The sequence below is a fragment of the Indicator indicator genome, chromosome 1 (genome assembly GCF_027791375.1).
Source record: "Indicator indicator isolate 239-I01 chromosome 1, UM_Iind_1.1, whole genome shotgun sequence".
Taxonomy (NCBI): Eukaryota; Metazoa; Chordata; class Aves; order Piciformes; family Indicatoridae; genus Indicator; species Indicator indicator.
The window spans coordinates 57,668,636-57,696,274 of record NC_072010.1 but is presented as its reverse complement, the minus strand read 5'-3'; the positions used below and the strand labels follow the sequence as shown (position 1 = coordinate 57,696,274).

The 27,639-nt window shown below is 40.5% G+C and overlaps 1 protein-coding gene across 1 annotated transcript; it reads left to right on the top strand.

Annotated features, from left to right (window-relative positions):
• On the top strand, positions 1–25,930 carry SLC15A1 (solute carrier family 15 member 1; the record flags this gene model as incomplete). The annotated part of the gene is made up of 22 exons (XM_054382695.1): positions 1–20; positions 2,603–2,682; positions 2,774–2,915; positions 5,614–5,733; positions 5,882–5,981; positions 6,224–6,314; positions 8,774–8,857; positions 9,948–10,030; positions 12,119–12,205; positions 13,145–13,234; positions 14,489–14,533; positions 14,635–14,667; positions 14,793–14,881; positions 17,591–17,672; positions 18,642–18,767; positions 21,231–21,380; positions 21,805–21,854; positions 22,461–22,571; positions 22,677–22,773; positions 23,245–23,391; positions 24,374–24,481; positions 25,745–25,930. Coding segments are annotated over 22 exons (2,121 nt in total), but the record flags the coding sequence as incomplete, so codon positions are not given.
• Positions 25,931–27,639: the final 1,709 nt, after the last annotated feature.

Below are 27,639 nucleotides of genomic sequence, written 5' to 3'. Positions count from 1 at the left end.
GCAAGAGGACACAGTCTCAAGTTGTGCCAGGGGAGGTATAGGCTGGATGTTAGGAGGAAGTTCTTCACAGAGAGAGTGATTGCTCATTAAAATGGGCTGCCCAGGAAGGTGGTGGAGTCACCGTCCCAGGAGATGTTCAAGAGAAGACTGGATGAGGCACTTAGTGCCATGGTCTAGTTGATTGGATAGGGCTGGGTGATAGGTTGGACTGGATGATCTTGGAGGTCTTGTCCAACCTGGTTGATTCCATGATTCTATGTTTCAGTGAATGTGTGTGTGCATGTATAATGTAACAGAGGTTTAAGTGTAGTGCAAAACAAGAACAGTATAGGTCATGTTATCAAGGCATAACTGCAAATTCTTTTGCATGTAGCATCTTGGAAAAACAGAAGTAGGTCAATTACCTTGGGAAATGCCCCGTAGCTTTATCCTGCATGCCTCTGCTCATGCTGAGCCCCAGCTGTTGCATGCAGATTTTCATCAGTTCAGTGGCAGCAAGTAAAAACCCACTAGTGGCTGCTATGTTGGCATGTGAATGCAGGACATTTCTACCAGACACATAAATGCTAGTGGCTTAAAGAAATGCAACCTTGGTGGAAACTTGTTACCGCCCCAGATGGAAGTGTAGCTCCCTTTTAAATGACAAGCTATTGAGTGACTTGATGGCATAACATGGGGGCATTTATGAAAACCTCAATAAAGTTAAAAAAAAAAAAATTAGTGAGATTTTGTTAATTTCTGCTGGGCATAGATCCCACCAGTCCCTAGGCCAGAACTGCACCACTCCACCTTTTTCTCTGTAGGCAGGCCAGGTGTATTTTGCTTCAGCTGGGGACATAATTTCCTCCCTGGGTGGATTATACCAAATTGTTCAGGCAGAAAACAATTGTGCAGTGTGGGTTATGGCATAACCTAACAACCAAACCTTCACAATGTCGTTCTCTGTCTGGCTCTTTGGGAGCATGAATGTTTGCAGGTCTTAGGGGGATGGTGCCCAGACACCAGAAACTGTGTCCAAGCTGATGCTAGTCATCTAGAGCTCCTGCTGCCTTCAGCTGAGGGAAATACGCACTTTCAATTGATTTTTTTAAAATATGGGGATAGATGTGGATGGTCTTCCTTGGGATGTACCTCTTTCTGCCCATGGAGGATGTATTAAATCAAGAATCATGAGCTTCTGTTTAAGCCTCTAATTGTGGTTGCTGTAAAGCTAAATGAGTCCCACATAGCATTCCCCTCAGCTGAAGTCAGATTCTTTCAGTGAAGCCTGCTTATCAAACCATATGTGAGATGTGCACTATGTAATTGGTTCAGCTGATAACAAAGATCAATGCTGTTCGGCCTGCATGGACATCCTCATGACTGAGTCAGATGAAGTCAGCGATATTCCTGCTGCTCATTTTCATTTCCCTTGCAATATTTACATAAAGCTTACTGTAGCACACAAGTCTCATGATGTGCTGTTATTCATTAAGGCTCTGGCCAGAGGGCTTTGCTGGAGACATGGACTCTCAGATTTTACTCATCTCAGGCAAGCTGTTCCCATGTAAAAGTTTCTTTTCCCTCTACAATATTCACTACTTTTTTTTTTTTTCCTTTTTGGCTTGGTTTGATTCCTAAACCTTCACAACATGAAGACAAAGAATGCCATTCTTGCTTGTTTCAAAACTGGTTTACCTCTGTGATGTTCTGAGACTTATTAAAATCTGATTTTTGCAGAATTAAATCTGTAAAAACGGAGGCTTGTTCAATTTGCATTCCTAGTAATTTTAATAGAAATTTTAGTTATCCACTAAGAAAAGTAGGTGATCGCAAAGTAAACTTCCAATTCTACTGACCATGCTAGGTTTGTGCCTGACTTATGCCTTTTCTCCCACCCCCTCCCCACACACTCTCAATGGCAAGAGCTGTGTCACAAGCTGCATGGTGGTGACTGTGGAGATGCCTATTGCAGCAGGTGAAGGGGCAGTAAATCTAAAGTTCATACCATGCCATTTTAGGTTAGGAGTAAAGTCAGTTCTATTATCAAGTCTGAAGAAATAAAGGTTTCTCCATCAAGCAGATTATTTATAAGGATAGGGAGATTTTCTGAGAGATTTGTTTCAAATAAAATGCTTAAATGTTTGTCTCAGCTGGAGGTATTTAAAAATAGCCTCAGACTTCTAACCCTGGTGTGCTGTGCGAGTTTAGCATGGTGAGTTTTCTGTTTGGTTTGATTTTTTTTTTCCCCTTTTTTTCCCAGAAACGTTGGGGTTTTGCCTATTTTTTGGTATCAACCAATATTGCTCAAAGTGTTAGATGCTGAAGATGTCAGATGTGAATAGCACAACGCTTGAAAGTCAAATACAGCATTGCTAAAGGACTCTTGCAAAGGGCAGATATAGAGTCTGAGGATTACTGGGGACCAAGAGGGAAAGTTAGAATTTGGTCCATGTTCAGGTAAAGCAGTGTTGTTCCACAGAAGCCCATGCAGCCTCCTAACTCTTGAGTGCCCACCCACTCCTACTCAGCCTGTATTGAGCTTGTGTGAACTGGGTCACAGTGAGTGATGTTAGTCTGTGTTGCACAGCCGAGCTCACGCTGTCTCTTGCCTCCAGCCAAGCTGCTTTGGCTACCCATTGAGCATCTTCTTCATTGTCATCAATGAGTTCTGTGAGCGGTTCTCCTACTATGGCATGCGAGGTATGTCCAGTGTCCTGTGTCTCCCCACGCTGACCATCGGTTACCCAGCCCTGGCACTGTTTTGTAACTCGTTGTTTTGTTCTTCCTACAGCGGTGCTTATTTTGTATTTCACGTATTTCCTACAATGGGATGACAATTTGTCTACAGCCATCTACCACACGTTTGTTGCTTTGTGCTACTTGACACCAATCCTTGGAGCACTCATTGCTGACGCTTGGCTGGGGAAGTTTCTGTGAGTGCTTCGTAAGACAACAACCAAAAATCATGACAGCTCACCTGAGATGAGTGAGGTCATTTAAATCACTACCTAAAGCAGCAGCTCCGAGCAACAGCTTCAGAGCTGGTGTTGGCTACACCAGGGTTGGTTGGTTGGTTGGTTTGTTTTTCCTCCAAAGCCTGAGGTTTTAATTGATTTAGTTCAGACCTGAAACTGCACTGCAAGCTAACAAATGCTAGAGTTCTGCTAATAAGGACAGTACCTTGCTTTTCAAGTTTTTCCTGTCATCTGAACAAAATGTAAGCTAAATGAAGAAGAATATTCACCAAGCTGTGAAAATAGATACTGGAGGTTATAATGTTGGACTGCCTCTTCACCTGCTGCAGGTGGCTAATGAAGCAGAGAAATACATTCCAAGTCCCAGTTAATATCAGATAACACAGTATTCTAAAATATTTATTGATTTTGGTATTGATTTGGCAGTTCAGTGAGAGGTTTTACTGAGTTGCAACTCTTTCTTTAAATGATGAATTATGGGTTCTTACCTATTTGCTAGCTGCTCAGCAAAGTACCACTAAATGAATTGCTTTGAAATGTACCCAAATTATTTCCAACAGCCTGATCTCGCTGCCCTTTACTGATGTGATTCTAATAGTGTTTGCTTTGCCTAAAAAAGAAGCACAATAAAGATTTTATTGGGGGATATGAGTCAGGAATGTTAGCTGACTTGTCAAAGGTCTCCCAGAGATGAGAGATGAAGCCAGCTGTGCAGTTGGCTGGCTGAAGGCTGCACTATCTTCTTCCTCTGACAGCCTTTGGGAGCTCACAGCTGCAGCCACTGCCAAGCATGTTTTGTGGAGCTGGTCTGATCAGTGTGAGCTCATTGCAAATAGCTGGACGGCTTGTGGATTGCATCAAAAATGTTATATAATCACTTCATTTAAGTGGTATGATTTCTTAAAACTGTTTTGGCTTTTAACTTCTTTATCAAGATGCAGCTTTTCAGATTTTGCATCCCCTCTCTGGTACTTGTATATACCAGTGCCAGAGCTGCAAGCTCCTGGCTACCAGACTGTGAACAGAAGCTTGGTAGGATGGCTCAGGGCTTAAAACTGGAATGTTCAGTTTGACAAGGTAAAAACCTGCATTTGAAAAAAGCAGGGATTTAGCGTATAGATGCCCTAAACCACAGGAAACTGCCACGAGGAAGCCTTAAATGTTCATTAAAAAAAAAAAAAAAACTTTGAAAAAAGGAAGAGGAGATTATTTACGCACTGTTAAGCACTCTTATAGGAGAGACTCAGATCTTCCACAGTCTGTGTAGTTTGGGCAATGTCCCTCAAGACATGCTGGGACCTACTCACATGTTGTTAGATGTGAAATTCTTAGGGAAAATAGTACAGAAATTGGAGTGAAATTTTTTTAATTGGGTACCAGCTATGCAGTGCCAGTTATGCAATTGTTGTCTTCACAGCATGCTTATGACTCTCACAAATCTTCTCCTAAACTGCTAATCAAACTAAACTAACTAATATGAAAGTGCTATTTAAAAAAAAAAAATCATCTACATTACCTGCTAAATACCACTAAACAGCACAACAGATTCGTCATTGCTCTGTTTTATATAGATTTTTACTCTACTACAAGGAAGAACATTTTTAAGTTGGAGAAGCCTCCTAAAATGAGAAACTTGGTGAATGGTGGGAGTGATGCTGCCTCTATCCCTCTTATATCAAGGCGCTCCAAGCTTGCTGGGGGAGAGATGAGGGCAATTAGGAGATTAGGGCAAGAGTTGTTGATGACAACAGTATCTGGGGGAGTTTCCATGTTTAAAGCTGATTTTTTTTTTTTTTTTTTTTTTTTTTTTTTTTACTTCTTGCAGCTAAAAAAAAAGCTTAAACAATATTAATCACTGCAAATCGTTACTTCAGTGTTTAATAGTTTATATGAAATATGGTAATGGCATTCTTGAATTGATTAGTAAAAAGGCAACCACTAAAGGTATTTAAATATCTCCTGTGACCTGGTGGTATCTACAGAATCCACTTACCATCTTGCCTTGCTTAATTAAACAAGGATAACTAAAATAATAATGAAAACAAATGGAATTATATTTCTTTACTAAGTGTGGTGGGTTGAAAATTCCCCCCAACATTAAATTGTCAGATCACCTCAGCTGAAAGCAAATGAAGCTGTATTTACAAGCAAAACTACAATGTACAATGAAATGCTATGAATATCTACAAACTATACAATATTTACAGGTATTTACAATTGATGAACAGCACAAGATCCCATCCCTGGACAAAAACCAGGGGAGCTAATAGCTTCCCCTTCCCTCTACCTCCCTGGACACAAAGGGACAGGATAAAGAGCAGAGAATTGTTGGTTAGACTTAGCCAAAACTAAGCGACGCAGCCAAAGTCAGCAAAGAGCCAGCAGAAGCACCAGCCAGAGCGAGGAAGCGAAAAGAGAGAGTTAGTTTATAGAGCTAAGTTTTATGTCAATCTATCCAATGGGATTGTTTGGCACTTATTATTTTTCTTACATCCAGTAGTGATTTATTTACATTCTACTACTTTCTGTTCAAGATCTGTGGAAAATTTTCAAGGCATAGCCTGAAACTGCCACACTAAGCATCTTGAAAATGAGTAAAATTCTGCATGTATGCAATTATGTTAACAGACTTAAAATTATCTCCTTTCTTTGACAGGACTATTATCTCCTTGTCCTTTGTGTATACAGTTGGGCAGGCAGTTGTGGCTATAAGCTCCATAAATGACCTGACAGATGCAAACCAGGATGGCTCTCCTGATAATATAAACTTGCACATGTGAGTTGTTTTGTATATGTTTTTTTTCCATGTTGGAACAACTGTGTGGGAGGTTTTTGCCAACCTGGAGAAGGGTGGGACAATTTATACCTTAAGTTTGTGCTACTTGAACTTTTTTCTTTTCCCTGCCTTTTGTACTTTGTTACAGTGCTCTATCCATGACTGGCTTGATCCTCATTGCACTTGGTACTGGTGGAATCAAACCTTGTGTGTCAGCATTTGGTGGAGATCAGTTTGATGATGATCAGGTAATGATGTCTTTCCAACTTTAGGCATACACATACTCATGTTTAACTACTGTAATACTCCAATAATATACACATTTAGATGTGCATTGCTGCAGCATTTCCTGAGTAGTTAAAGAAGGAGCTAGATATTTATTTATCTTAAGCTGTGCAAAAAGAAAGCTGCTGATTGTTTAGTCTAGGCAGATCAGTGTGGTTCTGGCTAAGCCTTTCTAAACATCTTTTCTTTTTTTTTTTTTCTGTAGGAGAAACAAAGATCTAGTTTCTTCTCTGTCTTTTATTTGTCCATTAATGCTGGAAGTCTCATATCTACTATAATCACTCCAATTCTCAGAGGTAAGGCCACATGTTTGTTTATATAATGGTTAATAGTAAAGGATGAGTGTTGAATTGCAGTCCAGTTAGATTTAAATTAATGATCTGTTCTTTGACACCATGTGGAATTATGGAATCACAGAGACATTCAGGTTGGAAAAGACGTTCAGGATCACCAAGCCCAACCAATAACCCTGCTCTACACGGTTCATCCCTAAACCATATTCCCAAGCACCACATCCAAATGACCTTTAAACACGTCCAGGGTTGGTGACTCAACCACCTCCCTGGGCAGCACATTCCAATGCCTGACCACTCTTTCTGTGAATTTTTTTTCCTAATGCCCAGTCTAAACCTACCCAGTTGTAGCTTGAGGCCATTCCCTCTTTTTTGTCACTGAGTACCTGGGAGAAGAAACCAGCACCAGCCTCTCTACAATGCCCTTTCAGGTAGTTGTAGAGAGAAATGAGGTGTCCCCTCAGCCTTCTCTTTTTCAAATTAATCAGCTCCAGCTCCTTCAGCTGCTCTTCATCAGTTTTATTCTCCAGGCCCTTCACCAGCTTTGTTGCCCTCTTCTGTACTTGCTCCAGCACCTCCACATCTCTCCTGTATTGAGCTGTCCAAAACTGGACACAGTACTTGAGGTGTGGCCTCACCAGAGCTGAGTTGTGGAGTTCTTGTAAATCATTTTCATGTCATCCAACTTCTCACAGGTCAGGTACTGTCAAAACCAAGCCAGTTTGAGATCCGAATTGCCATTAGAATCAGAATTGCTCGATCTGAAAAGACATGCTGAAGCCAGCATCTTGTATGCCTAATGCATTTGTAATTCTATAGAGACACAGTGTGGCACCTGTTGTGTTTAGAATCAGCAACGAGAAAGAGTTGTACTGTTTGCTGGGAAGACAAAAAGGGGATTCAGCCCTCTGCCTGTGAAGTGGAAACTATTCTAAAGTGTGCCCAAGCAAACTACAGAAGCATCTATGCATATGGAAATATTTTTATCCATGTGACAAAGTAAATAATGTTTTTCATATCATTAAAGGAAAAATGTTATTGTTTTTTCTTCTGCTTATAATGAATAATGTAATCCTAAACAAAAAGAAAACTATATGAGGTGTGGATTTTCATGGCAAGCTTACACACATGGTGCTGTATGGATGTTCTTGGCAGGAGTTTGAGGAAAGTTGTGTGTTTGGCAGTTGTGGGGTTTTTTGGGGTTTGGTTTTTTTGGTGGTGTTTTGTTGGTGTTTTTTGTTTGGTTGGTTGGTTTGGGGTTTTGTCAGTTTTACTTGTTTTTCTTTGAAAGAAAGAAAATATTGTGTGAGTTCTGGTATAACCCTGAAGCATGGTAGAAGTGCAAATTCTATCCTTTCCCAAAATAATAGAAGGCATACATGAGACAGAACATGCAAGTTACATCCATGCTGACACAGGGTGAGAACTACCTTGGAAAAACAGACAAAATCAGATGAGGAAAGTGATATCATTACAGCCTGTAAAAGTTTAATCAGGAGGCTAATACAACTAAATCAAGATATTAATTGGCTGCAAGCAAACTGTCTTTTCAAATCAAACTCTCTAATTATTTTGTTAGAAGTATGGCATAAAAGGTAATTTTGTTTAATCTTTTACATTTCCCTGTTACTAGCTGTGTCTACACTGAGCATTGTTCCAGGAAGTATGCACAAAGTTTATGAAGTCAAATCACCAATCACTGCTACTAGGGTGGGCAGTGGGAGGTGGGATTTGAGACTTTCCATAAGCTGCACTTACGTTACTTATATCTTTGTTTATGAACTTGTCACAAAACTTTGTAATCTAGTTCCTTTCTCACCAAGAATATGCATCTGACCATTCTAGTAGGATTCTTCGCTTCTGTGTTAAACTAAGTACAAATTTCCTGTAAGGAAAGGCTGAGAGAGCTGGGGATTGTTCAGCCTGGAGAAGAGAAGTTCAGGGGACCTCTGTAGTGTACACAAAGAGAGGGTGTAAAGAGGACAGAGACAAGCTCTTCTCAGTGATGCCCAGGACCGGGGCAATGAAGCATGGAAGGTTCCACCTGAACATCAGGAAACGTCTTGTTACTGTGAAGGTGACTGAGCAATGGCACAGGTTGCCTGAGAAGGTTGTGGGGCTTCTGTCCTTGGAGATATTCAAAAGTCATATTGGATGTGGTCCTGGGCGACATGGTAGTGGCACTGCTTGAGCAGGGAGGTTGGACCAGATGACCCTCAGAGGTCTCTTCCAACCTCAACCAATCTGTGATTGGATTTAATTATTTATTTATTTAGGTGACACAATTTCCTTTTTCAATAATGAAAAATAAGCTGGGTACTGATCATCTACTCTGACAATAATTGCAGAGGAGATTTTTTTTCCCCCTCTGACTTAATAAAGAATGTAAAGAACAGAAACCCTATGTGAAAGTTCTGGCAGCCCTGACTAGGACTTCTATCTAATACTACTTTGTATTTCAGCTGAACAGTGTGGCATTCACAGCAAACAGCAATGTTACCCACTAGCTTTTGGAGTTCCTGCTGCCCTCATGGCTGTCTCCTTGAGTAAGTGGAACTGTTTCCATCTTCTTGCTTCAGTTTTTGACGTGATTAGATTATAATGATCTCACAATAACGAGAAAGTGATAGAAATAGCCAAAGAATGCCTGATTGTTTTTTGACTTAAACTGTTTTCTTTGAGGGGGTGGATGGGATGAACCTGAAGCGCTCTTTCACAGAAGAGACAGATACGTAGAACAGGCTGAGACTGGGGAGAGGCACAAATATCACTGAGTTCTGCACATTATGTACTTTACTGTCTGTATTTCTTGAACTGCCGGGGTGTATAAATAAAGTCTTTCAGATGTGGTGACCACGCTGTGGAAACGTGGGGTTTGGAAACTATTTGTAGTCCAGGACAGTGAACTGTTCCTACCCTGCAGAAGTGCCATATTGGTGGGTCAGTATTTTTCAAACTCCTGTGTTTTTACTGGCTGCACTATGGGTTGCTTCGAGTCTTTCTGCTGCAACACAGACCAAGAAACTGGAGAGTGTCAGTATATACCACGGTACCCCTTGTGTTCCTGGTCCTGAGCAGGAGCCCACCTAGAGTTGGGCCTTCAGCTACCAGCCATCCTATCTTGCCTGTACACCCAATCCAGGGTGGGCAGCAGCTGAGGGGGTTTGCCTCTGTCCTGCTGAGCAGGTGGGAGGGTGAAGCCTGGGAGTAAGAGCTGAGGACCTACATTTCAGGCAGAGCCTCATGTGTCTCTGTGTAGCATGGGCTGCAGTGTCCTGGACTCCTGCAAAGGAGCCTGTAAAGATGTTTCAACCTGGTACAGCAAGGCCAGAGCCAAAGTCCTAAACTGCTTTTGTTTTTACCATCCCTCAGTTAAGCTAACATCCTGCCGAGGATTTACCTATGAGCTTACAGATTTAATCCTTTGTCTTAAATAGGATAAATCTGCTGGCCTGAATTTATTTTTAACCTTTTTTTTCCTGTACATTAACATGCCAGTAGGCAATTTTGTTGCTCCTTAGGAGGCTTATTCCCCCACAATCTAATTCTTCCACTGTTAGAGTTTCCATACCAAATGATTTGTCCCTATTTTCAATTAGTCCTGAGTCGTTACTGGCTTCTGTTTGTATATTGTAGTTGTGTTCGTAGCTGGAAGTGGAATGTACAAGAAAGTTAAACCTCAAGGAAATATAATGATTCGAGTTTCCAAATGCATTGGCGTAAGTACTGTTTTTATTCCCATAAACCCTAAATGCAATTTTAAATCTGTTCAGTAAACTTGTCTAAATCAGGAATCTATCGTAATATGAAAAAAGCTTCTGAAGTTTTTGACTTATTTTCCTTACAGAAGGCTTCCTACTGACTCCTCCAGTCTGCCTTTTTATTTATGTAGGGTAAATGTAAATTTATGCACAAAGGAAACAGAGTAAGATGCCAGTGCTGTGTAAAGTCTTATCCCAACTTCTGGGAATCATTCATTCCACACCGGTGCACCTGTATGCAGCCCTGTAAGAGTCAAGGCCTGAGTCACGAGCAGAACTACTAGTACATCTTATCAGCAAAAAATTATTGCTTATTAAAGAATATTATTTACAATGCAGTGGTATATTGAACCTGGCTGTATTAGGAAGGTCAAAGGAGCTATGTCAGTGCAAGCCTGCAAGGAAGTGAGCTAAATTTGTGTGAACAGCACTGCATGTCTCAATTTTGAGATTAGGGGATTTTTTTTTTCCTTTATGAAAATCCATTTATGGAAAAAAATTATTTTCGTTCTTCATGCAGATCTGTCACCTTGTTATAGCTCAGACCCTTGTCTTCTAAGCCCTGTTAAAACCAAATCTCTACAGGTGATTTTGGCTGTTTCTTAGAATGTTGTCCCTAAAGTCCAGCTCAGCCTTACATATTATTCTATGCAGAATTCTATTCCTGCATAGAGTTCTTCAGGACTGTATTTATCTATATTCAGTGTCAACATCACTCAGAGTGTCATCACATGATACATACAAGACAAGCAGGTGATCAGGCCCAGTCAGCAGGGGTTTATGAAAGGAAGGTCCTGTGAAACTATCTCCCACTGCATTCTCCTTCAGAAACTCATGGCACTAGGCTTGGATAAGTGCATTCTGCAATGGATTTAAAAAAAAAAAAATGAGTGGCTGACCAGGCCCAGAGAGTGGTGGTGAATGGAGTTAAGTCTGGCTGGCAGCCAGTCACTTGTGGTGTCCCCCAGGGTTCAGTACTGGGCCCTGTCCTCTTTAGTATCTTCATTAATGATCTGGATGAGAGGATTGAGTGCACCCTCAGTAAGGTTGCAGATGACACCAAGCTGGGTGGCTGTGTCAATCTGCTAGAGGGTAGGGAAGCTTTACAACAGGGTCTGGACAGGTTAGACTGATGGGCCAAGGATAATTGTGTGAAGTTCAACAAGGCCAAGTGCCAGGTCCTCCACATGGGTCACAACAACCCCATGCAACACTACAGACCTGGGGATGTGTGGTTGGGAAGCTGTGACTTGGAGAGGGACCTGGGGGTATTGGTTGACAGTTGACTAAATAGGAGTTGACTGTGCCAAGAAAGACACTGGCATTCTGGCTCATATTAGAAACAGTGACCAGCAGGAACAGGGAGGTGTTCATCCCCCTGTACTCAGCACTGGTGAGGCCACTGATGACAAATGACAGGGCTAGAGGACACAAGCTGTGTCAGGGAAGGTTTAGGCTAGATATTAGGAAATATTTCTTCACTGAAAGCATTATCAAACATTGGTATGGTCTGCCCAGGGCAGCAGTGGAGTCACCGTCCCTGGGGATATTCAAGTAGATTGTGGGCCTGGCACTTAGGGATGTGGTTTAGTGTTGACCCTTCAGCACCAGGTTGAGGATTAGACTGGATGATCTTTGAGGTCTCTTCCAACCAGATGTATTCTGTGAAGATATGAGGAGTATGTACAAGATGCAGCTTCTCATAGTGAAATATACTCTTACAGCCACTCAGCTCTGAACCTGTGCATACGACAGTCTTCTATTTATTGTTGTACATAAGTCTGAAATAGGCAGGTCTTCAAGTTCTGAAAAGCAATCCCCATTGAGACTACTCTGAGCTGTTTGGTTCACAAACAGGTGCATGCTCCACTGGATATTCAGCAGGAAACTTTAAATGCAATATTCCCCTATCTTAGAACAGTTAAGAGAAGTAATTCACCTTTAGCACTCTGAACACTAAAACCAGGAGTGTCCTCTTTAATGACAAAGCTTATTGCACTTAAAAATATTTTTTATGCCATTAGGCACATTTCTGTCTCTCCTCAGTTTGCCATCACAAACAGGTTTCGGCATCGCAGCAAGGAGTTCCCCAAGAGAGAGCACTGGCTGGACTGGGCAAGTGAGAAGTATGATGTAAGTAGCGCATAAGCGCTCCTGTGCTGGGCATCCTCTCATGCTGGGAAAATAGTTTTGGCCCCCTCAATCATTCAGAAGCCAATGGTCCAACCAAACCTCTGTGGCCCCCTGGGATTGCAGTTTATCTGCTCATCTATATAGTGGGAGAAATTTGTGTGAGTTCATGTTCGGTGATGGTAGGCTGGTCAGGGAAATTCAAGGGAGATGGAGAAGACTGTTTCCCTTGTTGAGCAAATACAAGCATCTATTTTTGAGTTAACAAGATAGCAAATGTTATCCTTGTCAACCTTGCTACTCTTAAACTGGCTTCAAACAGAAATATGCTGGTTTAATGAATGCAGAAGGGAAAATAGGCATGATACTGACTGGCATGGTTAACGCAAAGGGCTGTAACAGTTGTTGAGAACTAACTGTGGAATCATGCTTGGGAATATCAGCCTAAGTGGATAAATTCTTCATTTCCCTGGCTTCAATACAAGCTCCTTACCATGAGTCCGTGTTTTCCAACCACATCCCTTGCCTCCTACCTGCCCTATTCCGTTGTCAATGGCAGCACAGACCTTAGCCTTTATTTTTCCTTTGCCTATATGCATTTTTCCTATTTCTAAATGTATTCCTCAGTCACCTGTTGTTCAAATGCTGCTGTGTCATAGAAAAATGACACAGCTGTGTTTAAATCTTGTGCTTCCATCAGCACACGTGCCAAGAGACAAAAAGTCTCTTTAATATCTGTGTCACCTTTAACCAGCAGCCCTTCCCATACCTACAAGCAGACTTTGTACTTTTTTAACAGAAATCAGCAGAAGTACCCAGAACACACAAGTCTGGTATGTGGGTAGATGTGATATGTGTCTTTAACTGCTGTTGTGCTGCAAATAATCTGCAACTGTCTCTTACTTTTTGGACCCACTCATCTTTGTAATTCGTTTGCTGCAGAAACGACTGATTACTCAGATTAAGATGGTGCTGAAAGTGCTTTTCCTTTACATTCCTCTCCCCATGTTCTGGGCACTTTTTGACCAGCAGGTAAAGTAGAAATTATTTGGTTTGGCAATTAGAGCTGTAGCATGTCACTCTATATGTACTCTGAGGTCACCAGACACAAAAGGTGCCTGTCGGAGGGGGGGAAAAACAATGTTTTGCAAACTTTTTAACCTGGCTCTAATATGAACAGGTAGTCACTGAGTCATGCTAGTACAGAATGTTCTGCAGCCAGGGGAAACTTAGTTTATCTGGACATGGCCAGGACTGATTCAGTGACTGAGGCCTCTCCAAATCTTCTGTTGGCCAGGACTTGGAGGATGAAAGAGTTATGTAAGGCTTTCTTAGTTCTGATGTTTCTTTCACTGTCAGTTATGAGATGAAGTGTAGGATCCTTCTATAAATGCTCTGGAGAATCAGGGTTGAAATGACCTGGGTGCTAGTGTGCTTATCTTTCAAACTTGTAAATAACTTGCACCCTCAAGCAGAAGTATAAACCTATAATTCCCATTCAAGAAAAGGGGTTCATGAAAGCAGGCTTTCATAGTTAAGTATTGAAGTTTGAATTCAGGACAGTGTATGAGAGAAACAGCCTGAAAGCTTTATCCAAGGCAGACTGCAGGAACTTTGGTCTAGATTGTGCTGCTTTAGTCTAGTACCAGTGAGTGGTAACTGTCAGTGTGAACTTACAAATTACCAACTCTGCTATAAAATTCAGAACTAAACACTCATTACCTGAGGAATAACTTGTATCTCAGACAGTTTTACCTTGTGGTTGGTTAAAGTCTTGGGCCACAGATGCAGTGATGCACGATCCTGTCTCACCCTGGGCTTAGACTGAAAATCGGCATTGCTTGACCCAACTATAAGCAGGTTTTCTGGGCAGAAGGCTCCCAGTGCTGGCTTGGCTGCTGACTGCTGAGCTGTGTGAAGGAAGAATGGGCATGCCAATGGTGTTGGTGCTTGGGCTCAGGCAGAGGCAGCACAAAGGTACTTGGATGGCTTCTGTGCACAGCACATGACGGTGTTCTGTGTGGGATGTCCCTGCCACCTCTCCAGCTAATCTCTGCATCTAAATTATTTTCCACTCCATTTCATTAAATTAGTAGATAAAGTCAAATGGTCCACAAGGATCGCTTTGTTCAAATATTTACATTGCAGGGTAAGAATACTTCAGCAAGATGTCTGCTTTTATTATTTTATCACATGCCTTTCCCAACATTTTATTTATAAAAACAATCAGGAGAACTCTGGCAGGTTGATTTACTGTGGCATTTAACTTTTTTCTTCTTTGTTAAGGGGTCAAGATGGACACTGCAAGCCACAACAATGGATGGAAATTTTGTACGTTACTTCTTATTGCCTTTTCTCTTAATTAACATCTACATTTCAGATCAGTTTTATTTGTTGTCACAATATTATAACTTTTTTTTTTCCTTCACCAGGGAGATATTCAGATTCAGCCAGACCAAATGCAGGTACAGTAATCTTCTGGCTGCCCATTTGAAGTACTTCCCAAAGATTGTATATATGTATGTAACCCTTCATTTAAAAAAGGACTTTGAAAAATACTTTTTTTTCCCCTTCTCTTTATGTTCACCAGACTGTGAATCCAATCCTGATTATTATAATGGTCCCAGTTGTAGATACTGTGATATACCCTTTAATCAAGAAATGCAAGATCAATTTTACGTAAGTTGAACCTGACTTCTAACAGAGGTTTATTTTGGTTCTTTCCTTAAACTGCTCTTCCAGCCCTAATGTAACATGAGTAAGCATTCAGCTAAGGAGAAAATTGCAGAGTATATAAAATGGGGTTAATAGTTTAAAGAAATGAAAATTTAAGAAATGCAGAATACTGTATGTGTGGTACATACAGGCACCACAGTAGAGGAAGAGAAAATACAATAAACAATACTTTCCAGTTAAGGACAAAAGCTTTTGATTGCAGGAAATATGCTGTTTACATTTCTCCGTTTTCCCCATGCTTACCCACTTTCACTTCTGAAGCATAACATCCTGATAGAAAAGCTCAGGAGATGTGGCATAGGTGGCTGGTCCGTGAGGTGGATTGAAAACTGGCTCCACAACAGAGTTCAGAGGGTCATCATCAATGGCACAGAGTCAGCTTGGAGGCCTGTGGCAAGTGGAGTCCCCCAGGGATTGGTACTGGGTCCAGTTTTGTTCAATATCTTTATCAAGGACCTGGATGAGGGCATTGAGAGTACCCTCAGCAAATTCACTGATGATACAATACTGGGGGGGGTTGGCTGACACCCCCTCAGGCTGTGCAGCCATCCAACGTGACCTGGACAGGCTGGAGAGCTGGGTGCAGGCAAACCTCATGAAGTTTAATAAGGACAAGTGCAGGGTCCTACATCTGGGGAGAAATAACAACAGGCACCAGTACAGGTTAGGGACTGCCCTGCTGGAAAGCAGCTCCACAGAGAAAGACCTTGGAGTGCTGGTGGACAGCAAGTTCTCCATGGAACAACAATGTGCTCTTGTGGCCAAGAGAGCCAATGGGATCCTGGGATGTATCAAGAAAGGTGTGTCCAGCAGGTCTAGGGAAGTTCTTCTACCTCTCTACTCTGCACTGGTGAGACCACACCTGGAATACTGTGTCCAGTTTTGGGCTCCCCAGTTCAAGAGAGATAGAGACCTGCTGGAGAGAATCCAACAGAGAGCCACAAGGATGATTAGGGGACTTGAGCAACTCCCTATGAAGAGAGACTGAGACCCCTGGGGCTGTTTAGTCTTGAGAAGACTGAGAGGGGATCTCATCAATGTCGATAAATATTTGAGGGGTGAGTGTCAAGTGGAGGGCGCCAGGATCTTTTTGGTGGTTCACAGTGATAAGACAAGGAACAATGGGTTCAAACTTGAACATAGATTTCACCTCAACATGAGGAGAAACTTTTTCACAGTGAGGATAATGGAGCACTGGAACAGGCTCCCCAGGGGGGTTGTGGAGTCTCCTACTCTGGAGACTTTCAAAACCCACCTGGATGTGTTCCTGTGTGGACTACCCTAAATGATCCTGCTCTGGCAGGGGGGTTGGACCTGATGACCTCTTGAGGTCCCTCCAACCTCTCATACTGTGGAATACAAAACATATCCTTAGCATGTCATGTTTGGGGCTTTAAAACTACATGAGATAAGGTATTTCCTCTTCAGTTTCAGTGAAGTATGCTTCTAGGTGTAGCTTCAGAGGGCATTGCACCCTGTTTTTAATGTTGGTAATGAAGTGGCTAACAGTTGGAAGCTGGAGAGGTAGAAGAGAGAATACAGTTCTTAATTGTTACAGGGTTGATTTTTGTCATAAAATTATGAAGAATTGGAAGGGTGTGCTGTGCTGGAAACTCATTCATTTGTGGGTACTCTACATGTGGCAGACAATGTCATAAATCATAGAATGGGTTGGGTTGGAAGGGACCTTAAAGATCATGTAGTTGCAACTTCCTGCCAGGGCAGGGACACCTTCCACCATAAGAGGCTGCTCAAGGCTCCATCCAACCTGACTTTGAATGTTTCCAGGGAAGGGACATCCACAATGTCCCTGGGCAAACTGTTCCAGTGTCTCACCATCCTCACTGTCAAAAATTTCTTCCTAATGTCTAATTTAATCTACCCTCTTCCAGCTTAAAGCCTTTCCCCCTTGTCCTATCACTACAAGCCCTGGTAAGCCATCCCTTCCCAGCTTTCTTGTAGGCTCCCTTCAGGCTGTGGAAGGTTATTATAAGGTCTCCCTGGAGCATTCTGTTCTTCAGGCTGAACAGCCCCAACTCTCGTAGCCTGTCCTCGTAGGGAAGGTGCTCCAGCCCTTTGATCGTCTTTGTGGCCCCCCTCTGGACCTGCTCCAACAGTTTGATGTCCTTTATCAATATCTTCTTTCAAATATCTACCTCAAATTTACCCTTAAATCTTACCCTAATGTCAATAGATGTCTCCTAATTCAGCGTATTTCTCTCACTTCTTTGTTCATTATTGTTTTGATTTAAACACAGCAATATAGGTTCAAGTTGTTACCCTTTTTAAATGAGGCATAACTTCTTGACTTTTTATTGTTTTAAAGCTAACTACTACTGGATTGTTGGGGTTTTTTTCTGCAGATCAAACTTTGTCAGAAACTTAATTATGTCCACTCAGCATTTGAGCCTAGCAGATGAAGAGTAGCAGGTTAAGATGCTGCAGGAAAGATGTAATTCCTGATAGTGTAACTATGAATTCAGAGACACCCACCTTGTCAGAAGACTTTCTGTAACACCACCATCTCATCAAGTAGTGATAATGTGCTAGTTGTGGCCATTTGAATTTCCCACTATAGAAAACCAAACTAACAGCTGAAGCTTTGAATTAATGCTTGTCTTGATACTCACATGTGTTTTGTTATTGTACTAGGCCCCTGAGGAAGATGACTGTTGGCATGTTCCTTGCATCTCTGGCTTTTGTGGCTGCTGCCCTTGTTCAGGTGCAAATAGACGTAAGTTCAACCACATGACATGTTCACTATTGATATTTATTTGTTAATAGAGAATGAAATGTGTTTAAGGGGAAAGTGAGCAGAGTAGAGAAAGGGAAAATATTGAAGTATATTGCAATAGTGTGACTAGAATAAATAACTAGCAGTGAACACCATCTTGCAAAACATTTCATCTGCCATTAATGTAAATCATGCGTTAAAGGCAACCAAGTTTTTAAACTGAGACTAAAAGCTGAAAGCAGGGATTTGTTTGGCTTACCAGGCAGCTGCTGATTTGTATTTCTGACCTCATCTTCTTGATTATTACAATGGAAGCATGACAGTCTGAGAAGCATTATCACAGCATGAGCAAAGATGATACATGTTTAACGTAGAATTCATCACACCTAACTTTCATTGCCATGAAAGGGAGGTGTTATACCTGAACCAGATGAAGATTTCTCCTGTAGCTGAGGTGTTGGCAACACCTCTGGGAGGTGATCCATTGCATTCTAAGATCTGAAGAGCAGAATCTCCAGAAGCTTGATTTCTCTGGACTATCACACTAGGCAGTGCCCATGTATGCCTCTGTCCAGCTCAGCAGCACCAGTGCTAGGGGAGAATGAGTTAGAACATGTTACAGAAACTTGGAAACCCAGGAAGTCATAAGATGTGGGAAAAGCCCATTCCTTGAACTGCAGAGTGGTCTTGGTAATGGCAGCATGCTGCAGGACATAAAGAGGAACCATATCTGGCCATGGAGGCATTGCTGTGGATGAGAGACTTCTTTCCTGAGGCAGCAGTAAGGCAGCTTGTGAGAACAGTAACAAATCTCGTTATTAAAAATTGCATTCCTCATGAAAATCCTGATCATTAGAAAAATGTTAATTGTCCACAAGAGATAATATTAGGATCATGGTAATTATAGTACTTTTTCCATGTGATTTGGGTTAGGACACTGATTTTTATTTACTTTTTTCTGTCTTACAGAAAACTATCCCAGTCTTCCCCACAGCTAACCAAACCCAAATCAAAATAATAAACCTAGGCACTGATGAAGCAGAAGTTAAATTTGAACCTCAACTTCACAGTGTGAATCTAACATCTTTGGAATGGGTAAGTGAGTTGAGGAATAGCGAATTAAATAACCATCCAGAAGGGCCTGGACAAGCTTGAGAGGTGGGACTGTATGAACCTCATGAGGTTTAACAAGGCCAAGAGCAAGGCCCTGCACCTGTGCTGGGGCAATTATTGCTATCAGTACAGGCTGGGGAATGATGGGATTGAGAGCAGCCCTGTGGGGGAGGACTCTGGGGTACTAGTGAATGAAAAGCTGGACATGAGCCAGCAACGTGGGCTAGTAGTGCAGAAAGCCAACCATATCCTGGGCTACATCACAAGAAGCATGGCCAGTAGGACGAGGGAGGTGATTCTGCCTTTCTATTCCACTCTGGTGAGTGGTGACATTACTTGGAGTACTGTGTCCAGCTCTGGAGTCCTGAGCCCAGAAAAGACATGGACCTGTTAAAGAGAGTCCTGAGGAGGGCCATGAAAATGGTCATAACACCTCTGTTATGAGGAAGGCTGAGAGGGGTTGTTGAGCCTGGAGAAGAGAAGGTTCCAGGGACACCTTATTGTGGCCTTGTGGTACTTAAAGAGGGCCTCTAAGAAAGATGGGAACAAACTTTTTAGCAGCAGAAAAAGAGGTAATAGTTTTAAGCTGAAAGAGTAAATTTATACTAGATATAAAGAAGAAATGTTTTACAGAGAGGATGGTGAAACACTGACACACGTTGTGCCAGTGTGTTTTCTCTCCTTGGAAACATTCAAAGTCAGGTTGTTTGGGTCTCTAAGCAACCTGATCTAGTTAAAGATGTCCCTGCTTGCTGCAGGAGGGGTTTGGACTAGATGATCTTTACAGATCCCTTCCAACCCAAACCATTCCATTAATCCATGAAAAAAAACCAAACCTAATGGGGTAAATCAAAGATTACATGTATTACTGCTGAAGTGTCTGTATATCAAATATTCTTACCTAATGGCTCAAAATGTAATTATTTTCTAGGGGGTTTTATTAATTTAAATAATGGTAGAATGAATTGTTACTTGAAAACACTGTGAGCAAAGAAATGGTAACTTTCAGTGTTCTCAGTAGTACTAGTTTGCTTTGGCAAGAATGTTTTCAAGAAATTTTTAAGAAACTTAATAGTGATTTGGAGCTAATTGAAAATTTTACTCTTGGTGAGAGGTGCCATTTCTTAATGATGGAAACAGCTCTTTCTTTAATAAAAGTCCATTCAGCTCTAATAAGTCACTGCTCTTACTGTGAGGGAACCCTTACTTGAACAGGGAGCTTTTTCTGTGGCTCTATCACATAATAAGTTTCAGATTTGTTGCCAACATTTTCAAGCTGTGTTGCAACACAGCCTTGATAGCCCTGTTGATGGTGAAATGTGGAGCTGATGGACTTTTTCCGTTAATAATGTGTATTAGGAAGTGTGTTCTCTGATAGCCTGCAGACCTTTTTCCATATAAGAGGAGAAACTTTATTCCATCATCCTTCAAATTTGCCTTGCATAGAAACTAAGCTGTGAGGAGAAAGGGCCACTGAAATTCTATGTAGATGTGGAATTAATATAACTATGGTGCGTACCTGAAAATGAAGGATGTAAAATGCTTCAGTCTCTTCCATAGAAGCTTTATAATCTAGATGGTTTAGATTATAAAATTATTTTTATAATCTTACAAACAAAATGGATCATTTCAATCCTAATTAATGTGTTTGTAAATGTTTTAAGTGTTTTATGCCAATGAAATGTTTAGAATACTTAAAACATCCTGGTACCAGTCACTCATGTTAAGCTGAAACCATAACGATTCAGTTTACATTTGCATCTTAGTGTTGCTGTTTGGAAAAACACTGCACCCTAAGTTATGATAGTGCTGTGGCTAAACAGAATTTTACTTGGTAGTGGTAGCAAGCCTAACTAATCTGGAGCAACAAATACAAAGGATGATTGTAGGAAGATAGCAAACCTTTGAACAACTTTTGAGAAGGCTATGTTTTGTCTTTGAGTTGGAAAGTACGTAAACACCTTGTAACTGAAGAGAGAGACTAGGCAGAAGTTGACTGGATATGTTGAGATGCTTGTCTGTCAGTATGAACCTATTGTGTGCTTTGCTTGGACCCATGCCAGTGAAAGGATAGCCAGTTGGGATGTGGCAGCTCTGTATTAGAAAAGTATGTAAGTCGACTACGTAACAGAGTAGTGGGCTTATGCTTAAGCTCTTGCTTTACTTTTGCTGCAATTACAGATAATGTAATAGTTATTCCATAATGCTTGTGGGAGGCTTGTATTAACTTTGAAACTTGTGTAACAAAAGAAAATAATAAAAAAATAACAATCAATTTAAATTGGTGCTTGATGTCAAAAAATTAGTTAGGAGATGCTCGCGTTCTCTGGCACTTACGAAGTAACACACACGTAAACTTCTGTCCCCCTGAAGTCACACTCCTTCAAAGCTGGAGATAGATATGCAGTTGCATGGAAACTCATAGCCATTTGTTTGTCTTTGTAGACGGACTATGTGACATTTGAGACCTCAGAGTTGCAATCATTAAACATAATTTCTGGAAATCACGTTACAACCCAACCTCTCATGTTGCCAGGGGGAGAACGTCACACTCTTGGAATTAAAAATTATGCGACGCACCTTGATACGATGTGGGTAAGTCTGCTCGCTTCCCAAGATATACATTAATGTCCTAGCTAGGTGGAGCGTGTGAAGTCGAGAGGACGAGCTCTGAGGAACTTTTCCCTTTCCTTTTATTCCTGTCTCTCCCTGTCTGGTACCAGTGAAACTGTGTGAGCTGTAGAGAGCAGAGCAGGATGTTGTTTGAACAAATTTTTTTAAAAGTGTAAAAAAAAAAAAAGTTACCAACTTAGAATTAACTTGACAGTTATCCTTTCACCAAGATTTAATGTGTGGTCATGCAGTGTTTTCTAGTAGGCAGATCCTACTAGGATTCTAAAAGGAAAGGTCTGGGATGCTGCTCTGAAGCCTCTGCTTATTCTCACCGCTATATAGTAGCGCATGTTTAAGATGTTCACTAATGCAAACAAAGCATTCTGATAATGGTCTCTCCCACCAGCTGTTTGACAATGTCACATCAAAGCCAAAAGAAGGAAAAAATCTCATCAGGTAAAGTTTCTTTTGCTCCTAAATTTTGGCAGTGGTGTGACTTTTCAATCTGCTTCCTGAATGGACTCTTCTTGCTTAACATTTTTCTATGCTGTAGGAATTCTCTACTCTCTGGACTCTACACTTAATGTTCAGGGGTTGTAGGAACTTCTGGGGCACGGTTCTTCTAAGCTGTCTTGTGTATCTACTTTTAGTACAATATGGCTGAAATTTGAAGTGTACTTTTCACTCAATTTGTCTAGACATTTTGTAAACAGCTAGCACAGTTTCTATGTCCATACTTTTGCTTTAATTTTGGGGAAGAAATATCCTGCTGCTGCTTTTCTTCTACATCTTCCATTTGCAAATGCATTTTGTTTGCTGTTTGTAAGTGAAGGCTTGCTTTTGATATCAGCCCACTGCCTGCTTAGGATAATGTGGGCCTAGCTTTCTTCTGATTTAGCCACACTTCAAGAGATTTAGAGTTTTGTTTTGTTTTCTTTTTTTTTTTTTTTCAAAAATGTTAACTGACAGAAACAAAAGGGGGAAACTTGATGCTTGTTGTGCTGTCCAGTATGTCATCAAAAGTATTTTTGTTTAGTATTTCATGACTCTTGCATTTTAAAGGTTCATAAACAATTTGCCTGATATTCTTACCAACGTCACTCTGGGTGACACTTCTTTTGGAACACTGATGCCCTTTTCTGCCAGTAATTACAGCCTCTTTACAGGAGGAAGGTAAGCATTTTACTCTAACCCGTTAAAGTCATACTTGTCATTGGAAAAAGATATTGGAACTTTTTTATGCACACAATTATCCATGACCTTTGTTTTTATTTTCAGGTCAGATAACATTATGGCTACTAAATATTCAGTCTCTTGTTCAGTGCTTTCAGAGTCATTTGGATTTGGCAGTGCCTATACAGTTATAATTAATGAGGTGAGTTTCTAGTGCTGTTGGGTGGACAAGACAGAATTAATTTTCAAGTCAATATTTTCTTGTTTTAAAAAACAAAAATTTTTTTAAAAAAACAAACAAACCCACCAAAAAAAAAAAAAAAAACAAAAACCCACGTTTGCAGCATTATCCCTCTTGACCTTAATTGCATATATGATAGAATTCTGGTATGTTAAGCAGAACATAAAACTATTGTTAACTATAAAAATAATGATGGGAAATAATATAATGCAAGCATTCATGTTTACCACTAACACCCCTAAATAATGAGCCTTATTAGACAATAAGGATTTGCATGAAATCTGCTGCAAAATAACTATTACTTTATCACTAGGTATACAGTGCTTTGTATACAGTATTTCTTATTTACTCAGAACATAGAAGTGATCTAGAATTAGAGGGCCTTTGGTGGACTCTTTATCACTATTCATAATGTACTATTTTAATTTTCAGTGTTCTGGATCATATCTTAATGTAACATATTCTGAAGATATCCCACCAAATACAGTCCATATGGCTTGGCAAATCCCTCAGTATTTTATTCTTACATGTGCAGAAGTAGTCTTCTCTGTCACAGGACTGGAGTTTTCATACTCACAGGTAGGTTTTGCTCTTCAGAAATCTCACAGTTAAGAATCCTGGTGCAAACTAATTTCTTCTGTGATCTATTGTTTTTAAGTGGTGGTTCTATATTGCTGCTTGGTTTGCATTGTTATGCCCTTCAGAGCTCCCTAGTAAGACTGCAGGCTGATGTAAGTTCGCCTTGTTTCACTAGCGTTCAGTGTTATCCACAAAGCTATGCTGAATTATGTAATTTGAAGGTTTTAACCACCAGTCCTCAAAGCTCCTTCTCACATGTGACTTCCCATTCAAAGTCAGTGGAACAGTACTGCTGCTGTAAAAGCAAACTGGAGAGCCCTAAAATTAAATGAACAAGTACTGAGACTGTCTTCACAACTTTCTCCATACAGTCTTTAGCAGCAGTTTAATTATACATGCTTAATTCCTTTTGTCTTCCAGCTGCAGATTATTATTATTTGTGTGTATTTCTTGTCTTAATTCCAAGACTGCAGTGATGGAATTGTTAAAGGATGTGGGTAGCTAGACTATGATGCACACATTTTCTTCATTTAATGTGTTCCCTGTGAGACTGAGGTGTAAAATGTACCTGTTAGTTACTTTGTGTGTACAAAGAAAAAGGTGTTTGAGTTAGTACTAGTAATCTCTTGTTCCTCAAAGCCTCTTCCAGGCCTGTTTAATTCTCTAGTAATTTTTAATTAAAAAAAAAAAATAAAATAATCACCACCACCGTAACCAGAAACAAAAATCAAACAAAACCCAAAACAAAAGCACCCAAACAATAACAAAAAATATCCAAACCAAATCCAACCACAAAAAACAAACAAAAACCCCACCCAAACCAAACAACCCAAGAAAACCCCTACCAACAAACACAACACACAAAATACCAAGAAATCCTCCCCTCTCCAGAGAACCAGTGCTTGTCATGCAAAGAATGCAGTAAACATCAGAATTTATGTGATAGCACTGTGTGACTAAAACTTGTTTCTTACTTCTATAGGCTCCATCAAATATGAAGGCAGTGCTACAGGCAGGGTGGCTGCTGACAGTTGCTGTAGGTAACATAATTGTCCTTATTGTGGCGAGAGCATCCACACTCAGTGAGCAGGTAAGCACACAAGCAATCAGTGTGCTATTGTATTACACTAAGAAAAAGCAACTCTAATTCAGGGGGGTGTCCTGTGTGGTAATTCTCATGCACAGCTTCTGAACATCAGCATATTATGGTAGACTTGCATTTGTAATTGCAATACAGGAGGTTAGTGATAGCTACAAGAGTGTACCAATTGTAGAACTAGTGCTTGGCTAAATTTCCTTGAGTATGCAAGTAAGAGCAATGAATATTAATAATCTCCTTAGACTAAAACTAATGTTGAAGGCTGTTATAATTGTAGTAATTTGTCTACTGAAGCCTCTAAGTTTTTGTTGGACCTTTCCCCAGCACTTCAAGATGTGTATGTATTTGTACACACATACATGAAACTTCAAGCAACAAATCCTTTAGCAACAAGGGTTTCCACTTTTTATTTTGTTTGTTTGTTAATTTGATTGCCATTCTTAACTCTTGCTTTGTCAGGCTCCAATGCTTCCAAGCAGCAGTTTCTAGCATCTCTACAATATTTTTTTTCTTTTCCTGTTGTGGAAAAGTTGTGAACTTCTGGACAGAAATTCTAGAGTAATGGGCTTGAAATCTACTAGAATTTAGTTCACTAATGAACTTTCACCTGCATACCTCAGCCTTGCCACACCCCTTCCTCTGGTTCCATTGGTTTCAAACATCATTCTATAGAGCATGAAAACTGCAGGCAGGACCTTCTTAAATTACTAGTGGCACTCCCTAATGAATCAAAAGGGATATGAGAGACAAATTCTGGTTACAGCTAAATTAACCAGACAGAGCAATAAACAGAGCTGTTGAAGGTTTTCAGGTAGAGGCAACGCTTTGAAACCACAGTTCTGGTCTTGCTCTCTGCCTAGATTTGCAGCCAGTAGAAACCTTTTACTACTGACTTAATCTCATTTTAAACCGGAGTGGCAGTAGTCCTGCTTCCATTTATCTAGCCAAAAGGAGGGGTTGAATTTCCTTTTCAGTCTTAGTCCATTCCCTTGTCTCTGGGAACAGGGAATTGTAGACGTTTTCAGCATTCACAAACCTTTCATCTCTTCAGTGAAAGCAGAACTGTTGAATAGGCCTCAGTTCTGAGTTGCTTTAATATGTATTACCTACATTTAATTCTTTAAGTCATACAATGCTTGTTGTGCATGTTCACTTCCATTTTCTGAATTAACTTTTTTGCAAACAGTAAAATGGTGTAATTCTTTTGAGGAACAAATATTGATGGATAAATTATGCTTTTTGTTTGTTTTACAGTGGGCAGAATATGTGTTGTTTGCTGCCTTGTTGGTGGCAGTTTGCATCATTTTTGCTATCATGGCTTATTTTTATACCTATGTTGATCCAAATGAGATTGAAGCCCAACTTGATGAGGAAGAAAAGAAGGCCAAAAAGGCCCAGCAGATCTATGAAAATGATGGTGAAGTTGTCTCTCGGTTGTAAAAGTTGTATTCAACTTGTGTTTGTAAATTATGGTATCCCATTAACTATCTCTGCAGTAAGAGAAATCAGGGTATCACTAACACCTTTGGATAATGTCTCAGGGGAGAGATTACGAAAAACTCCACTTAATACAACCTCTCTTGGGATTAGTCCCTTCTACTGAGCGTGGTGTCCTGAAGAAACTCCTGCAGAATTTGCACTCTTAATGTACCTCAAAATGAATACCATAGCATTGAAATACTGAAATTGCACTTGGTGTTATTAAATCCTGTGAAAATACGTCTTTTTATACTGCATTTCAATTTTATATCATGAAAGAAACAAGTAATGCCAAGAAAGAGTAGTTGGAGCCAAGCTGTCTGTATGATCCCCCACTAGCATCACTGTTACTTGAAAGCAGCAGGTCACATGTGCCTTTAATTCTTTCATACTTTCTTACACGTAATGGGAGCAAAACTCTAGCATTGCTCAGATTCAAATACTGTCTGTGCTCCACACGGCATTAACTTGGACGTGCACTGTAATATAATGCTTCATTATAACATTGACATACAACTATATTATAATGTAATAATTCCTGTTATATTTTTAATTAAATATATTAATGACATGTCCACTTGGGTAAACAGACAATGACAAATGATGTTTGTAATAAGTGATAGCAATAAAACTTGTGTTGTAACAATGGAAGTGGTGTTAGAGTATGATTTATGGTTGCATGTTAACAAAACTTGATACCATCTCTCTGCTGCCTCTTCATATGTGCTCCATCACTTGAAGCTTATTGACCTAGTGTCAGTGTTCTCCATCTTAATATACCTGTAAAATCCAGCACGTTTATAGCAGAGAGGACTAAATTCTGCTGTTTAACAGGATTCTGTAGCCAAGTGGATCATGGCATAGAGTGCCAGTAGTCTATGTACTGTTTTGGGAATTCCTGTATTTACATTCCTATACTTCCTCCAACAGCTGGCTTGGACTCCTGGCACCTTCAGCGGCCTGGTCAGACTTATAGCTGCTTTGACACTTGGCTTTCAGTATTCTTACCCTATTTTACAGCAAGTCCAGATTGATATTTGCAAATGTTCACATGTACATTGTTTGAATATGCATATGTTACAGTTTGAAACTAAAATTTAATTGCAAACAGAATTTTCCTTATGTTTTGGACAGTTCAAGAGGGGTGGACTCCTCAGAGTTTACATTATAACAATAAGTCCATCTAATTCAATTGATCTGAACAATAATAACAGTAGCTAGGTTAAAATCGTTCAATTGGAGTATTGAAAACCTTGTATCTTGCCCTAGAGTTGTTTTGTGCTCTCTTGGCTTGCTGGCTCTTGTTGCTTTGCTGGGATTCAGGCTGTGCTACCTTCTTTCTGACCTTGGGCCTTTTCTATTTGCTTTCTGTAAGAGGTACAAAGGGAAGGGGGAGATTCATCTGGACATCAAGGTAGAGATGCAACCTACCGATGGACACAGGACAGATCAATTGATATTTCCATGGTCACTATTGTGCAAGTCATACATGGTTGTGACATTTGTGCTGCTATTAAGCAGGCTGAGTGAATCAAGCCCTTGTGGTATGGTGACTGATGGTCTAAGTACAAGTATGGTGAAGCATGGCAGATAGAGTGTGATGTAATCAATCTCATTCTTGGACTGGTAAGCAATATATGCTGACTATGGTAGAGGCAAGCACTGGATGG